This window comes from Salmo salar, chromosome ssa09 (genome assembly GCF_905237065.1).
Source record: "Salmo salar chromosome ssa09, Ssal_v3.1, whole genome shotgun sequence".
Taxonomy (NCBI): Eukaryota; Metazoa; Chordata; class Actinopteri; order Salmoniformes; family Salmonidae; genus Salmo; species Salmo salar.
This window is the reverse complement of record NC_059450.1, coordinates 102,430,909-102,449,014: the sequence shown is the minus strand read 5'-3', so window position 1 is coordinate 102,449,014 and position 18,106 is coordinate 102,430,909. Positions and strand designations below refer to the sequence as shown.

At 41.2% G+C, this 18,106-nt stretch overlaps 1 protein-coding gene across 1 annotated transcript; it reads left to right on the top strand.

The window, feature by feature from the left end:
* The first annotated feature begins 5,079 nt into the window (after positions 1-5,079).
* Positions 5,080-7,461, top strand: LOC123724136 (uncharacterized). The gene is made up of 9 exons (XM_045687082.1): positions 5,080-5,165; positions 5,297-5,332; positions 5,445-5,732; positions 5,810-6,106; positions 6,199-6,273; positions 6,427-6,528; positions 6,658-6,685; positions 6,789-6,820; positions 6,917-7,461. Exons 1-9 carry the CDS (start codon positions 5,138-5,140, stop codon positions 6,964-6,966), a joined length of 936 nt encoding a protein of 311 aa, XP_045543038.1. The 5' UTR covers positions 5,080-5,137; the 3' UTR covers positions 6,967-7,461.
* Positions 7,462-18,106: the final 10,645 nt, after the last annotated feature.

The following is an 18,106-nucleotide window of genomic DNA, read 5'->3' as shown; positions in this document are numbered from 1 at the left end:
AGAAATCACAAGCTATTTCCATGTGAAAATGTTATGGGATTTGCTCCCTTGGTGTTGTTGGTAGGCCTACATTATGCTCAAATAGTCACAATAGCCTATTGGCTACTGTCTAAAACTGTAAGGGTGCAGCCTCAGTGTTCACTGTAAACGTGCTGGAAGTTGCACAAAATTCTCACAATGTTCAAGTTTCCGCTCACAAAACCAAAAATGTGCTCAGTGCCTGAAAAAATTCAAGGGAACATTGCCTAACAGTGGACCTGGTAGATGGGGCAAAACACATGGTTTGGAGAGACAAACAAGAGGATGGTAAATCAGATATTCTGTAACCATTTAGTTGGCAATTACTTTTCGTTCTCCGTTTGCGCTACATTAACATTATTTAGCAGACACTTATCCAGAGTGGCATAGAGTAGTGAGTGCATACATTTTCAAATGTTCTTTGTCCATACTGGTCCCCGTGGAAATTCAAATCCTCCCCCCTGGTGTTGCAAGCGCCATGCTCTACCAACTAAGCCACACAGGACACTTGTAGCTGAGCATCAACCAGCTTGTATTTCCTGTTGCTATTCAGGTCAGCACATAAGGGACCACACTAGGGTTACTGATCATTCACACACATGCCTAATTCCAGAGACGAGAACACAAGTCAAGACCAACCACAACCGAAGGGCTTTGAATATATATAGAGGTGGAAGGTTAAAGTATGGAACTGCGGTCATAAGCTAGGGCTAGATGAGCCACAAGTGTCATAAGGCAGACTGATGGGTCCCCCACACATTAACCTTACACATCAGTCTCTCAAAATAATTGCATTAGAGCCATACATGATAATGATAACATACAGTGCCTTGCAAAAGTATTCACCCCCTTGGCATTTTTCCTATTTTGTTGCATTACAACTTGTAATTTAAATGGATTTTTATTTGGATTTCATGTAATGGACATACACAAAATAGTCCAAATTGGTGAAGTGAAATGAAAAAAATTACTTGATTTAAAAACATTCTAAGAAATAAAAAAACGGAAAAATGGTGCGTGCATATGTATTCACCCCCTTTGCTATGAAGCCCCTAAATAAGATCTGGTGCAACCATTTACCTTCAGAAGTCACATAATTAATTACATAAAGTCCACCTGTGTGCAATCTAAGTGTCACATGATCTGTCACATGATCTAAGTATACATACACCTGTTCTGAAAGGCCCCAGAGTCTGTAACACCACTAAGCAAGCGGCACCACCAAGCAAGCGGCACCATGAAGACCAAGGAGCTCGCCGAACAGGTCAGGGACAAAGTTGTGGAGAAGTACAGATCATGGTTGGGTTATAAAAAAATATCCGAAACATCCCGAAACATTGTTAATTACATTGTTTCTTATTCAGGAGTGGTGTTTAAAAAAAAAAGTGGAAAACCCGTAAATTATCACATGATGAAATGTGATCCTGTATCCATTAAATCCGATTAGAAAAAATGGAAAGAATATGGCACCACAAGAAATTGTTAATTAATTGTTAATTACATTGTTTCTTATTCAGGAGTGGTGTTTAAAAAAAAAAGTGGAAAACCCCTAAATTATCACATGATGAAATGTGATCCTGTATCCATTAAATCCGATTATAAAAAATTGAAAGAATATGGCACCACAAGAAACCTGCCAAGAGAGGGCTGCCCACCAAAACTCATGGACCAGGCAAGGAGGGCATTAATCAGAGAGGCAACAAAGAGACCAAAGATAACCCTGAAGGAGCTGCAAAGCTCCACAGAGGAGATTGGAGTGTCTATCCATAGGACCACTTTAAGCCGTACTTTTACTTTCACCTTTATTGTACACTCCACAGAGCTGGGCTTTACGGAAGAGTGGCCAGAAAAAAGCCATTGCTTAAAGACAAAAATAAGCAAACACGTTTGGTGTTCACCAAAAGGCATGTGGGAGACTCCCCAAACATATGGAAGAAGGTACTCTGGTCAGATGAGACTAAAATGTAGCTTTTTGGCCATCAAGGAAAACACCATGTCTGGCACAAACCCAACACCTCTCATCACCCCGAGAATATCATCCTGCCACCACCATGCTGTGGGGATGTTTTTTATCGGCAGGGACTGGGAAACTGGTCAGAATTGAAGGAATGATGAATGGCGCTAAATACAGGGAAATTCTTGAGGGAAACCTGTTTGTCTTCAGGAGATTTGAGAGTGGGTCGGAGGTTCACTTTCCAGCAGGACAATGACCCTAAGCATACTGCTAAAGCAACACTCGAGTGGTTTAAGGGGAAACATTTAAAAGTCTTGGAATGGCCTAGTCAAAGCCCAGACGTCAATCCAATTGAGAATCTGTGGTATGACTTAAAGATTGCTGTACACCAGCAGGAACCCATCCAACTTGAAGGAGCTGGAGCAGTTTTGCCCTGAAAAATAGGCAAAAATCCCAGTGGCCGGATGTGCCAAGCTTATAGAGACATATCCCAAGAGACTTGCAGCTGTAGTTGCTGCAAAAGGTGGCTCTACAAAGTATTGACTTTGGGGGGGAGGGGGGGGGGGGGGGGGTGAATAGTTATGCACGCTCAAGTTCAGTTTTTGTTGTCTTATTTCTTGTTTGTTTCGCAATAAAACATATTTTGCATCTTCAAAGTGTTAGGCATGTTGTGTAAATCAAATGATACAAACCCCCCAAAAATCTATTTTAATTCCAGGTTGTAAGGCAACAAAATAGGAAAAATGCCAAGGGGGGTGAATACTTTTGCAAGGCACTGTACATGTGAATTTTCTGGTCATGGAAGTGTGCTACTACCTTTGTTCAATAAAGTAAGACTGAAAGCAGACGATTACCTAAACAGTAGGTTTTCCTGTAGTTTAAAATGTTTGCCAAACATGCCAAACAACGTATACCTTAAAGACCCGCCCCAGTCTCATTTTCACCTTATTTACTTCACAAAAGGCACATCTCAATAGGTGGTCCAGGTATGACATGACATGGCACATGTGGGGGGGTGGACCTTTCCTCTTTTGTCCTCTATTGCTCCTCTATTGTTTTTCAACAGGAACAGTTAAAAAATTGCTGGAGGGTGTCTTTAAACTGTCCAATGAGTTGGCAATACATTGTTTAAAACCTGTTAGGGCTAGGGGGTAGTATTGACACGGCTGGATAAAAAACGTACCCGATTTAATCTGGTTACTACTCCTGCCCAGTAACTAGAATATGCATATAATTATTGGCTTTGGATAGAAAACACCCTAAAGTTTCTAAAACTGTTTGAATGGTGTCTGTGAGTATAACAGAACTCATATGGCAGGCCAAAACCTGAGAAGATTCCATGCAGGAAGTGGCCTGTCTGACAATTTCTTGCCCTTCTTGATTATCTCTATCCATTACAGAGGATCTCTGCTGTTACGTGACACTTCCTACGGCTCCCATGGGCTCTCAGAAGGCGGCAAAAAGCTGAATCGTGGCTTTGCAGGCTCTGGTTGAAAAAAATGTGCGCGTTTGGGTAGTGGCTAGTTACAGTACTGTGAGACTCAGGCGCGTGCTCGCGTCGACAGAATGCTTTGTTTTCTTTTGTCTGTTTACCTAAACGCAGATTCCCGGTCGGAATATTATCGCTTTTTTACGAGAAAAATGGCATAAAAATGGATTTTAAACAGCGGTTGACATGCTTCGAAGTACGGTAATGGAATATTTAGAATTTTTTTGTCACGAATTGCGCCATGCTCGTGACCCTTATTTACACTTCGGATAGTGTCTTGAACGCACGAACAAAACGCCGCTATTTGGATATAACGATGGATTATTTTGGACCAAACCAACATTTGTTATTGAAGTAGCAGTCCTGGGAGTGCATTCTGACGAAGAACATCAAAGGTAATCAAACTTTTGTAATAGTAAATCGGAGTTTGGTCAGGGCTAAACTTGGTGGGTGTCTAAATAGCTAGCCGTGATGGCTGGGCTATGTACTCAGAATATTGCAAAATGTGCTTTCACCGAAAAGCTATTTTAAAATTGGACACCTCGATTGCACAAAGGAGTTCTGTATCTATAATTCTTAAAATAATTGTTATGTTTTTTGTGAACGTTTATCGTGAGTAATTTAGTAAATTCACCGGAGGTTTGCGGGGGGTATGCTAGTTCTGAACGTCACATGCTAATGTAAAAAGCTGGTTTTTGATATAAATAAAGCCCAAATAAATAAATAAATAAATATGAAATTGAACAAAACATGCATGTATTGTATAACATAATGTCCTAGGTGTGTCATCTGATGAAGATCATCAAAGGTTAGTGCTGCATTTAGCTGTCTTCTGGGTTTTTGTGACATTATATGCTAGCTTGAAAAATGGGTGTCTGATTATTTCTGGCTGGGTACTCTGCTGACATAATCTAATGTTTTGCTTTCGTTGTAAAGCCTTTTTGAAATCGGACAGTGTGGTTAGATTAACGAGAGTCTTGTCTTTAAAATGGTGTAAAATAGTCATATGTTTGAGAAATTGAAGTAATAGCATTTCTAAGGTATTTGAAAATCGCGCCGGCGGGATTACACTGGCTGTTGCGTAGCTGGGACGATTTCGTCCCGCCTAGCCCAGAGAGGTTATTAAGGGATATTAGCCGATGACAAATTGTTGAATCTTCACAGAAACTGTAAACAGCTCTCTGGTTTCTCATAATTGGCTATATTTACAGAAAGGGTGCAGTAGCCTTTTCATATTGTCTATAGCGTAATTTGTAACCTGGCCAGTTTCCATATCTGCCTCTAGGTTGTTCTGCCTCCTAAACATAGGCTGCCCGTTTCCATATTTAATTAAAAAATGTACCTTTATATAACTAGGCAAGTCAGTTAAGAACAAATTCTTATGTACAATGATGGCCTACCCTGGCCAAACCCGGACAACGCTGGGCCAATTGTACACCGCCCTATGGGACTCCCAATCATGGCCAGATGTGACACAGCCTGGATTTGAACCAGGGACTGTAATGATGCCTCTTGCACTGAGATGCAGTGCCTTAGACCGCTGCGTCACTCGGGAGCCCTGTTTGTAAATGATCGGCGCCTCTAAGTTGTTGTGCCTCCTAAGCATAGGCTGCCAGTTTTTTCACTTCATTATCTAAGTGTGTTCACTCCTTCATGAACATCAACAAGTTGAAAGGATGTCTCCATCTTATTTTCTCTTCATTTGTGAGTATTCAATGATCTATTATTTTAATAATATTAATTAATTGTAACAAAGTAATTCATTTAGATGATGTAGGTTTAATATGTAGGACTTCACATAAAAGCCTTTTTTTAATGTTTTGCCATGTTTAAAGGTATGGCTGCTGTTGCAGTTAAAGAAGATTGTGCAGGTATGTAATGTATTACTGTAATGTATTACCACATAAGAATATTTCCTCAATCATTCTATTTCTAACAATTAAAATGTGTGTTCTCATAGTTTCTCTCTTTAACTCTAAACAGATTCTGTCCCTACTCCCACCATTGTGTTAGACCCTGGGTACATCAATGTAGCTATGCCTGTCGTAGTTCGCTGTGAGTCAACAGGAGGCACAAAGTGCCAATTCTACAAAGACCACGACCCCAACCCAATAAGAGAAGTAAATTCCGGTGTTTGCCAATTCATATTGTTCTGGAATGAGTTCAAAAAGTGGAACAAGACTGAAGTAGATCTCAGCTGTGCTATTCTACAGAAGGGAGAAGGAAAAATAATCCCAAAATTTAGTGACGCTCGAAGACTTCATGTAAGTGGTAAGTGACCATTTTATTACCAGGCAGTATCACATTTGCTTGATTGACTACATAATTTGTTTCTAATTTACAAACAGATTCCATTGGAATACCCAGGATTTTTGTGGAAAATACAGGAACTTACTTAAGTCTTCGATGTGAGGCCAAGCATGCTGGTACCTCATGCTACTATTACCTGAACAACAGTGACTCCCCCTTTAAAAGTCAGCCCTACAAAGACAATGTCTGTGTGGGGAAAGTGGCGGAAAAGGAACTGCTGAGGAAGAGGAGCAGTGCCGGAGAGCTCTTCATCACCTGTGCTGTGGAGCTGGTAATGGAGGGTGAAAATACTGTGAAATCACAGCATAGTGAACCGTTCAAGATTGCCATAGATGGTGAGACCATCATTTAAATTATTGTGCAATCTAACATGACAATCATCTGTCTGTATTGCAATACTGATGCATATGTCATATTCTTCCTCCAGTTATAGACTCTCCTGGGCCCACCACTTCCTTATCAACATTCAGTACCAACAAAACCAGGGTAACTAAAGAAGAAGGTGAGTAACCTTAAAATGTTTTTAAACTTACTGTTGATAGACCCACCCACTTAAGAGCATTTCAAGATAACATTGACTGATTCTGTTGCTGTTCTGTTTAATCTAATTCAACAAACGATTTCAACTTGATCTGAAAGTCATCTCCCCCTTTAGAGTCCTCCTCAGAGTTCCCCCTCTACATCAGTCTGAGTGTTGGGGCCTTTAGCCTTATTCTGCTGGTTGTATGTGTCCTGTGTTTTCTCCGGTACAAGCGAGGTACATGCATTCAAATACTGATACTTCAAGGCTTAATTTGTTCCAATGTCCATTTTGAGTTATTTGTGTATTATACATGTAAAATCGGGGCTGGTTTAATCTATTATCATTTCATATTTATTTCTGCAGGTGATCAACAAGACTGGTCTGCCGATAGGTAAGTGAGTGGTTTATTTGTATTATAATTACATTATATTTGTCTTCATACACATCATTATACAGTGTCATATCTAAATGTACTGGGTAAATTGTCTCAACAGATTCCAATGGAACCAGAACAAAGAAGGTATCTGTAAGTATGAAAGGAAACCTACTACAACATATTCATTTCTCAGAAAAGTGGTAATATTCAGTGCTCTACATTTCACCTTTCTCTTATTTGAAACAGATGCAAATGCTTCATTATTTCAACAAGGCGGTCTGAATGTGGGGATGTGACCATGCTGCGTAGTACTAGTTCAAGTGTACTTCCACCTGTTGATGAACTTCCTCCACATCCTTTCTCTGCTTTCTGACGCCATCTGTTCCTCTCAGATGAATGGTGTAATATCTTACTGGGCAAGAAATACATGTGCATAGGGTTTTAAGACATGATCCATTTGAAGTTTCACATTGTTTGTATATAAGGGTAAATTCCTGTGTTCTTTTTATTACCTTGTCTTTTTTTTACGCTTTTGTTATTACTATTTTTATCTACTTTGTATATTGATAGTTTTGCTACTTTACATTTATTCTGCACAGTTGAGGAAGAGCTGAAAGTAAGCATTTCACTGTGCCATTCCACCTTCTGTACTCTGTGCATGTGACAAATAAACATTGATTTAATGTGAAGATTGTGTAGATTAGTTTTAACATACTGGTATGCAATTTTCCTATTCTGTACAGTTTTTAATATGTAATTCTGTTTTGAATAAATTAAATACATGTATTGTATTACAGCATTCCCATTTTATGCTGCTATTTGTGGTTCTGTTTTCCTAAGGAAATACAGGTTAGATCATTTCAGTTTTCAGGCAGTTCAGGGGCTTTTTCTCCCCATCCTGGATTATGTTGATATGGAGGAAGAAATCAGAAGGGATCATCACTGTATTAGTCCTTGGATGGTTGGTACCATTTTTGCCCAGTAGAAGGGGCTGAAAGATTGTGTGAGTTAGAGAAATAACAGAGGTTAGAAATGGAGGAGGGGGATCGTAGAGATCGGGGTAAACTCTAACAACTAGTTTGTGGTGACACAGTGTGATAAACACAGTAACTAAACTGGCTGATGTCTTTTGATGCCTGATTGTTTGTGCTTCTGTTTGTCAAGTAGAAGTGACCACATGTGGGGTGTACTGATCGTTCACTCACACTCGTGTATTTCCAGAGACGAGACGCAAAACAAAGCAGCATAAACTGTTTTTGACTTAACCACAATTAAGCTCAAAAGGCTTTCAACACATCTCATATGAAGCTCAGGTAGTTATCAATAGAAATGACTTCTCAGAAAACATTGTGTGCATGATAATTTCTTACAGAGGTGTACAGTGACTTCAGAAAGTATTCATACCTCTTGACTTATTCCACATTTTGTTGTGTTACAGCCTGAAATCAACATTGATTAATTACATTTCCCTCACCCATCTACACACAATGCCCCATAATGACAAAGTGAAAACATGTTTTTAGAAATGTTAGCATATTTATTGAAAATGAAATACAGAAATATCTAATTTACATACAGTGAGGGAAAAAAGTATTTGATCCCCTGCTGATTTTGTACCTTTTCCCACTTACGAAGAAATGATCAGTCTATAATTTTAATGGTAGGTTTATTTGAACAGTGAGAGACAGAATAACAACAAAAAATCCAGAAAAACGCATGTCAAAAATGTTATAAAATGATTTACATTTTAATGAGAGAAATAAGTATTTGACCCCTCTGCAAAACATGACTTAGTACTTGGTGGCAAAACCCTTGTTGGCAATCACAGAGGTCAGACGTTTCTTGTAGTTGGCCACCAGGTTTGCACACATCTCAGGAGGGATTTTGTCCCACTCCTCTGCAGATCTTCTCCAAGTCATTAAGGTTTCGAGGCTGATGTTTGGCAACTCGAATCTTCAGCTCTCTCCACAGATTTTCTATGGGATTAAGGTCTGGAGACTGGCTAGGCCACTCCAGGACCTTAATGTGCTTCTTCTTGAGCAACTCCTTTGTTGCCTTGGCCGTGTGTTTTGGGTCATTGTCATGCTGGAATACCCATCCACGACCCATTTTCAATGCCCTGGCTCAGGGAAGGAGGTTCTCACCCAAGATTTGACAGTACATGGCCCTGTCCATCGTCCCTTTGATGCAGTGAAGTTGTCCTGTCCCCTTAGCAGAAAAACACCCCCAAAGCATAATGTTTCCACCTCCATGTTTGACGGTGGAGATGGTGTTCTTGGGGTCATAGGCAGCATTCCTCCTCCTCCAAACACGGCGAGTTGAGTTGATGTCAAATAGCTCCATTTTGGTCTCATCTGACCACAACACATTCACCAGTTGTCCTCTGAGTCATTCAGATGTTCATTGGCAAACTTCAGACGGGCATGTATATGTATTCTTGAGCAGGAGGACCTTGCGGGCGCTGCAGGATTTCAGTCCTTCACGGCGTAGTGTGTTACCAATTGTTTTCTTGTTGACTATGGTCCCAGCTGCCTTGAGATCATTGACAAGATCCTCCCGTGTAGTTCTGGGCTGATTCCTCACCGTTCTCATGATCATTGCAACTCCACGAGGTGAGATCTTGCATGGAGCCCCAGGCCGAGGGATATTGACAGTTCTTTTGTGTTTCTTCCATTTGCGAATAATCGCACCAAATGTTGTCACCTTCTCACCAAGCTGCTTGGCGATGGTCTTGTAGCCCATTCCAGCCTTGTGTAGGTCTACAATCTTGTCCCTGACATCCTTGGAGAGCTCTTTGGTCTTGGCCATGGTGGAGAGTTTGGAATCTGATTGATTAATTGCTTCTGTGGACAGGTGTCTTTTTACAGGTAACAAGGTGCGGTTAGGAGCACTCCCTATAAGAGTGTGCTCCTAATCTCAGCTCGTTATCTGTATAAAAGACACCTGGAAGCCAGAAATCTTTCTGATTGAGAGGGGGTCAAATACTTATTTCCCTCATTAAAATGCAAATCAATTTTTAACATTTCTGACATGCGTTTTTCTGGATATTTTTGTTGTTATTCTGTCTCTCACTGTTCAAATAAACCTACCATTAAAATTATAGACTGATCATTTCTTTGTCAGTGGGCAAACGTACAAAATCAGCAGGGGATCAAATACTTTTTCCCCCCACTGTAAGTATTCACAACCCTGTCAATACTTTGTAGAAGCACCTTTGGCGGCAATTACAGCTTTTAGACATCTTGGGTATGTCTGTAACAGCTTTGTACATCTGGATTTGGGGATTTTCTCCCAATATTCCTTGCAGATTTTGTCAAACTCTGTTAACTTAGATGGGTAGTGGCTGTATCGATATCGTATCCTTCCGTGCAGCAGGATGCATTCCGAGTAAGGATTTCAGATTAGTCCCGTGTACTGGGTAGTGCTGTGGCTGACCCCCTTAAATAGCTACCGTCACACTACTTCCACCTCTTGTCTTTTTTGAGGCACAAGGATTGGAGTGATCCAATTGCTCACATAACCGTGGTTACATATGTAACCTTCGTTATGTAGCACTATATTGGATCCCTCCAATATGGTATCACAATTCCAGATTAATTGATGAAGTAGTCATGGCCAAGCAAAGAGCGAAGTCCCATAGGACTGAGCTCGGGCAGTCATGATTGCTGTGTCCCTCCGTCCCCATCCAGGGAAGTGGAGACAACACCCAACATGGCCGTCCCGACCTCATTGGCTGCGGCAATATTGACTCGATAGTACCTAGCAAAGGTGCTAGACGATGCCCAACTGGCCGAGGCACAAATGTCATCAAGGGGAACTCCTTGGAGAAGGGCCCACGATGGAGTTACTCCTCTAGTAGAATGCGCCACTACAGCAGATGGCAGAGGCCACCCGGCCAGCTGAGATGCTGTAGGTATAGTGTCCACAATCCAATTTGAGAATCTCTGTTTCGATAGGCTCTTCCCCAGAACTCTCTGACCATAGCAAACGCACAGCTGATCAGACTGTCGTATTGTCTTTGTCTGTGTAACTCAAGTGTCCAATGTGCTGTGCCCGGTGCATCAAGCACGGTTCACATGCCTGTCAGACAGGACTTTCGGCAAGAAAGATGGGTTAGGCCAGTGGATAGCACTCACCGAAAGAGCATGACATTCACTGGCCCTCTTAGTGGAGGTAATAGGCAACAGGAATTCCACCTTTATGGATAGGTGCTTCAAAGACATTAACCCCAGGGGCTCGAAGGGTGGCTTAGTAAGTGCTAACAGCACCATGTCAAGGTCCCAGCTTAGCACCGAACGGGCCTTTGCTGGATGCAGATGTCGAACTCCATTAACTTGGAGAGCAATAGATGGCCACCCATGGGTCCCTCTAGGCCATCATCATGGCATGAAGTGATTGCGGCTAAATACACTCAAAGTGGACTCCGCTCAGGCTGCATCAAGCAGTGATTGTAAAACATTTTTTAACTGTTTGTCCATCACCCGACTTGGGGGCAACATTATGACCCTCAAACCAAGTACATAATATGTCCCACAGAATCTGATATGACGAGTTGATGGAGGAAGCCCTGACGTTCTGCAGCATGTTCACCACAATGTCCTGAATGCCTAGACTGGCCCATTTACACCTCTTAGAGGCCAAGCCCAAAGCTGGAGGGGGTGCAGGTCCGGATGCCACAGTGTCTTCTGAGCCTGAGAGAGCAGGTCGGTCCTCTGCGGTAGCTGCCATGGGGTCCCTGACAGGAGGGACAACAGGAGGCTGAACCATGGTCGTCTCGGCCAGTATGGGGCTATAAGGAGCAGCAGGTGGCCCGTCAAGCTGACCCTATCTAGCATAGATGTGATCAGGGGAAATGGTGGGAACACATAAAGTGTCGTAGTCGGCCAATCGTGAGCGAGGGCATCCAGACTCAGAGGGCCTGGAAGGTCTGACACCGAGAACCAGCTGGGGCAACGAGTGTTCTTCTGAGATGCGAACAGGTCCACCTGTGCTCTCCAAATCAAATCAAATTTGATTGGTCACATACAGATGTGTAGCAGATAATATTGCAGGTGTAGCAAAATGCTTGTGTTTCTAGCTCCAACAGGGCAGTAATATCTAGCAAGTAATATCTAACAATTTCACAACAATACACACACATTTAAAGTAAAGGAATGGAGTTAAGAATATATCAATATTTGGACGTGCAATGCTGGACTGGTATAGTCTAAAATACAGTAGAATAGAATAGAATATGAGATGAGTAGTGCAAAATATGTAAACATTAAAATGACTAGTGTTCTAATTATTAAAGTGAAGAAAAAAAAGATGTTTGGCTTATCCGGAAGCAAGATGTTGGTGTCCGCGACGTGGCTGGTTTTCCCTTTGTAGTCCATGATGGTCTGTCGACCCTGCCACATATGTCTTGTGTCTGAGCCGTTGAATTGAGACTCCACTTTGTCTCTGTACTGACGTTTTTCTTGTTTGATTGCTTTACGGAGGGAATAACTACGCTGTTTGTATTCGGCCATATTCCCAATCACCTTGCCATGGTTAAATGCGGTGGTTTGCGCTTTCAGTATTGCCCGAATGCTGCCATCTATCCACAGTTTCTGGTTTGGGTAGGTTTTAATAGTCACAGTGGGTACAACATCTCCTATACATTTCCTGATTAACTCAGTATTCGTCAATATTATTGTCAGAGGCTACCCGGAACATATCCCAGTCCTCGTGATCAAAACAATCTTGAAGCATGGATTCCGATTGGTCAGACCAGCTTTGAATAGTCCGTAGCACGGTTACTTTCTGTTTGAGTTTCTGCGTATAGGAAGGGAGGAGAAAAATGGAGTTGTGAACTCCCTCTGACAAGAAGGAGTGAGGGTGCCACTTCAACAGAGTCCTCACCCATGCATTTGTCACTGACAGCTGACGATGTCTGTGTCGTCTCGGGTGTAGATGGTGAGAGTTGAACCATCGCTGGAGTGAAGGTGCAGAAGGCCCAGCGGAATCAACAGAGCAGCCGAAGTGATTAGGCCGAGGAACTTCTGGCACTCAACAGAGCAGCCGAAGTAAGTAGGCTGAGGAACTTCTGGCACACACTTGAGCACACACCAGCCAAGTATTTGAGCACTAGAATGCCCTGGGACGTGATAGATGATGGAACTGTGTCCATGCACTTTGTGAATGTATGCAGCGCCAGGGAGAACTTTGAATTCATAAGCCAGTGATTTTGATTAAAACTTCTTAAGCCTAGGCTTCCCGCTAGCGGGACAACTTCCCGTGAAACTGGAGGGGGCGCAATTCAAATAAATAATCATACAATTATGGATATTAAACATTTGGGTACATATACGTGTCTAATATCGGTTGAAAGCTTAAATTCTTGTTAATCTAACTGCACTGTCCGATTTACAATAGCTATAACAGCGAAAGCATGCCATGCGATTGTTAGAGGACGGCGCCCCACATCAAAATATTTTTCCACCGGCACTAGTTTCATAAATTCACAAATAGCGATTAAATATTCACCTACTTTTTGAAAATCTTCCTCTGATTTGTAATCCAAAGGGTCCCAGCTATAACATGTAGTGTTGTTTAGTTAGATAAAATCCTTCTTTATATCCCAAAAAGTGCCTCCTTTCTCACCCCGTCAGTCACTGAGGTGACCCAGATACCCCTGTAGGGTGGCGGTCGGCCTCGGAACTGGAGTTTGTATCCATTGCTCTGCCTTTTTGACATCTCAGTCAACCAGACAGGTCCTACAGGCTATAGTTGTGTTGCACCTGGACTACTGTCCAGCTGTGTGGGCATGTGTGGCAAAGAGGGACATAGGTAAATTGCAGTTGGTACAGAACAAAGCAGCACGTATCACACTTAGATATACAGTGCATTCGGAAAGTATTCACACCCCTTGACTTTTTCAACATTTTGTTACATTGAAGCCTTATTCTAAAATGAATAAAATTGTTTTTTTTCCCTCATCAATCTACACACAATACCCCATTATGACAAAGCAAAAACAGATTTTTAAAAAACATAAATATCACATTTACATAAGCATTCAGACCCTTTACTCAGTACTTTGTTGAAGCACCTTTGGCAGCGATTACAGCCTGGAGTCTTCTTGTGTATGATGCTACAAGCTTTGCTCCGTTCATCTTTCCCTCTATCCTGATTAGTCTCCCAGTCCCTGCCGCTGAATAACATCCCCACAGCAAAAGGTGGAACCTGGAGTGAGGGGGGAACTCCAAGAATGTTTTCTTAAATAGCGGTGGCAGTTTACACTGCGCCCAAAACGGCCTAAGGGCTGCCAAGGAGGCCAAAGAGTGCATTTTTGTTCTCATTAGACCACAGAATCTTTTGCGGTATGATCTTTCACATGTCTTTTGGCAAACTTTGTGATTTCCCTGTGGCTCAGTTGGTAGAGCATGGTGTTTGCAATGCCAGCATGGTGTGTGCAACACCAGGGTTGTGGGTTTGATTCCCACGGGGGGCCAGTACAAAATAAATGCATGAAATGAAATGTATGCATTCGCTACTGTAAGTTGCTCTGGATAAGAGTGTCTGCTAAATGACTAAAATGTAAAATGTAAAGGCATGTGGTTATGTGCCTTTTTCTCAGGAGTGTCTTCTGTCTGGCCACTCTCCCATAAAGGCCAGATTGGTGAAGTGCTGTAGAGAATGTTATACTTCTGGCATGTTCTCCCATCTCAACCAAGGAACTATGTAGTTCTGTCAAAATGTGGAATAAGTCTAGGGGTATGAATACTTTCTGAAGGCACTGGAAAGCACACACCCAGATACCCACTTCTTAAAATAGCCAACATTTTCAATTACCCATTTCTTTTTACAGACAACCAGAAACTGCATAGCCAATAGGTCTGCCCCTCCACCAGATGTTTTATTAGCTGTTTCTATATCATTTTGTCCAATGAGAAGGGGTATTTTAAGATCTACGAGTCCATGTCATGATTTTGAGATCCTGATTTTCAAATAATGGCTACTCAAAGTTGCTTCTAATTATTTATATTCTGAAACTGGAAATCTGTTCAGGGTCCCTGAAATGTGAAACATGTATGTTAGTTTAAACATCTGGAATTGGTAACTTATCATTTGTTCAACTGTTCAAATGAATCCACAACGGTAAAGGTGGCGTAGAGATATCCTTGGTCCCCCACCGTGGATTATTAAATTCTCTCTGTTGGAGATGCATTAGCCACCTGAATAATGTGTCTAAACAATAGCTTAGATGCAATAAATTACCTTTGACTAGTTAAAATGCGTTCTTTACTCATCACTTTACTGTTCATCTATAGTTTCAGTAAGCAGTATTGAGGGTTCATTACATGGGCAGCAATTTAGTGGACAATGAAAAAAGTCATACATTTCAACATAGAGCTGGGATCATAAACCTAAAATTATCGACACCAACCAAACTGACACTTATCGTGGACATTTAGCTGATATTGTTCATTACGATAAATAATCTATAGGGCCCTACTAGAGAAATCTGAAGTTTAAAATGAAATACGTTTAATTGTTAATAGGACAATTGATAGCTACAACATTCAAAGTAGTAATAGTATTCAGGGTAATATAAAACAATTACTGTGGTGCACATTATGTTCTAAACTTATTGTTCAATTTACCGTTATTGTGATAATTCAGTACATTTATGCTGATAAGGATTGTTGTCCATATCGCCCAGCTCTAATTCAACGTGACTTCAGACCTGCCCAGAGTCTCCATATCCTCTTTGGGCTGTTCTTTGTCCTAAGCACAGATCAGCTCTCACCTCAGAATCTTATTCGTTGACGGCAGAAAGAGGAAAATATGTCTCCATCTTATTTTCTAATGATTTGTGAGTATTCAATTGTCCCTTATTTCAACCCATTTATATTTAGAGTGTATAGTGTGTATCTTATGTTAACTGAAATCCCTTGTTTAAAATGTCTTCCTGTTATCCTTGTTAAAGTTGTGGCCGGTGTTGCAGTTAGAAAATGTTCTGCAGGTATGTATTACATCATGTCATTAGTTGAGGAATGATATTAGAGATAGGCTATTGTCTTTCATATACGATTTGTCACTACAGCAGTTTGGTGATACCGTTTCTACAACTCGTTCTTTAAATGTACATTATTTAGCCACAACAGTTTCAGAAACATACATAGATTTCAGTCTACGATTGACAGCTTTAACAATTTGAATTCTCACTATTTATATATTTAAATCCAAACAGATTCTGTCTCCAGTTCAAGCATTGTATTATCCCCTGGGTACATCAATGCAGCCAGATCTGTCAAAGTACGCTGTGAATCAACAGAAGGTACAGAGTGCTGTTTTTACAGAGACCAGGATCCAACCCCAATAAGAAAAGTGGACTACAACAGTGTTTGACAATTCACATTGTTCTGGGATGAGTTCAAAACCTGGAACAAGAGTGAAGTAGATCTCAGCTGTGCTATTCTACAGAAGAGAGAAGGGAAAACGATATCTTCAGAACGTAGTGACACTCGAAGACTTCATGTGAGTGGTGAGTAACAATTTTACCCTAGGGCCTAAATTAGGTCCTCGGGAACTTGTTCAGTTATTGTTACCCAGAACACACTGGGTTCACTCATATTGTATCTATTATCTTACTTTTTTCAAACAGATCCAATTGGGAAACCCAGTGTTGACGTGGAGCAGAGAGGGAATTACCTCAATCTCAGGTGTGAGGCTCAACATGGCACCTCATATATTACTTTTACCTGAACAATGGTGACTTACACTTCAAAAAGCAACCCTACAAAGATAATGTTTGCGTGGGGAGAGTTGCCCAAGAGGAGCTACTGACGATGATGAAGAGGAGCAGCCCTGGAGAGATTTTCATCACATGTGCTGTGGAGATGGTGATAAAGGGGAATTCTGTGACATCACAGCACAGTGAACCTCTCAGTATCACCGTAGATGGTGAGGATCCCATCCATTTCAGTGAAATCTATCTATTGCTGCAGCTGCAGTGCATGGCTGATGAATAATTGTTCATATTTGAATCATATTTTCAGCTGTAAATCCTACAGGAGCCACAGGTTCCATAGCAGACTTCAGTTCCATCCCACCTGGAGAGGAGAAGGCAGTCAGTGAAGTCATCAGCCTAACTACCCAAGAAGAAGGTATGTACATTTAGGTGGTTTAGACATAGATGCTCACAATTGCAGGACATTATGAACATTGATGTGAAATGAACATGATACATGATGTCCTTTTCCCTTCCAGACCCTTCCTCAATGATCCCCCTCTACATCGGTCTCCGTGCCGGTATCTATGTTCTCATCCTTCTGGTGGAATCTCTTCTGTGTTTTCTCTGGTGTAGACATGGCAAGTTGTATGTTGTTCCAAAGGCTGTTGTCAGCTATACAATCAGGGCCTGTTAGTTACACTCTCATTATACTTTTGTTTCTGAAGGTGATGAACGAGGAAATAACAGTAGGAGGTGAGAGTGATCTATTTATTTAACTGTACATTTTCATATCATCTGTTTGAATGTGCTGGAAACTGCTCTTGACTGGCAAAACCCATATGAGCTGCAAATGGTGTGTGTAGAGTATAACTATACTCTTTACTATCCACTATGGTTAGAGTGTATTATGGTGTAACTGTTCACTGCTTATGGTGCATTATGGTATGTTTTCGCTCTCTTACAGGAAGAGAACTCAAGTCTGCACTATGCTATGAGGATGTGACCTTGCTGGGGAGTTCAAGTTGGATATGGCTGGAGAGTATGATGTGTCAATGTTTTTATAAACCAGAAGTCAATAGGAGTAGAAGTTATTACATTCGAACAAGTTGCAATTTCATGCACCTTGTGAATGAATTTTTATATTATGCACAGTGTTTAATGTGTAATGTGTTTGTATATGTTAAATATAGCAATTTTATTAGCATTGAATTTTTTTCTGCTCTTGTATGTTGTGTTTTCCAGTGGAAATAAAGCTTGTACAGTATGTTGTAAATCTTGTTGGAAATGTTGTTTCTTTTCTCTGGAAGAGAAATTGTGTTGTTTAGATTACACAGCCGTTGTGTTTCAATGGTCTGTCTCATGATGTTCACTGTTGTACCTGAGCTTTAGCTGGGTGTTTTGTGTCTGTTTGTCATGTAGACGTGACCACAGTGGGGGTAGTGCTCATTGTAAGGTTCTGCTTCACTTTCTTTAGTCAACCTTGTGTTCTTTTTCTTTGTGTTCTTGAACGTAGCACTGTTACTTTGTGTTCTGGAACGTAGCCCTGTCTTTCATTTTTGTTCATTGATTTCACCTGTGTTCGTTTCTCACCTGGTCTCATCAGCTCGGTATTTAGTTTAGTTCTTTCTGTTTGTATCATTGTGAGGTATTGTTTGTTTTTGACTGCCTACCTGTGTTTGACCATTGCCTGTGACCACGATTCCTGCCTTCTGCGAAGGCCTAATAAACATCTACTG

Excerpts from the sequence above, each read along its gene's own strand:
- LOC123724136 (XM_045687082.1), top strand. The coding sequence starts at position 5,138 with ATGTCTCCATCTTATTTTCTCTTCATTT. Across the intron at positions 6,274-6,426 it reads CAGGGTAACTAAAGAAGAAG|AGTCCTCCTCAGAGTTCCCC; the intron begins GTGAGTAACCTT and ends CTCCCCCTTTAG. Across the intron at positions 6,529-6,657 it reads TTTTCTCCGGTACAAGCGAG|GTGATCAACAAGACTGGTCT; the intron begins GTACATGCATTC and ends TTATTTCTGCAG.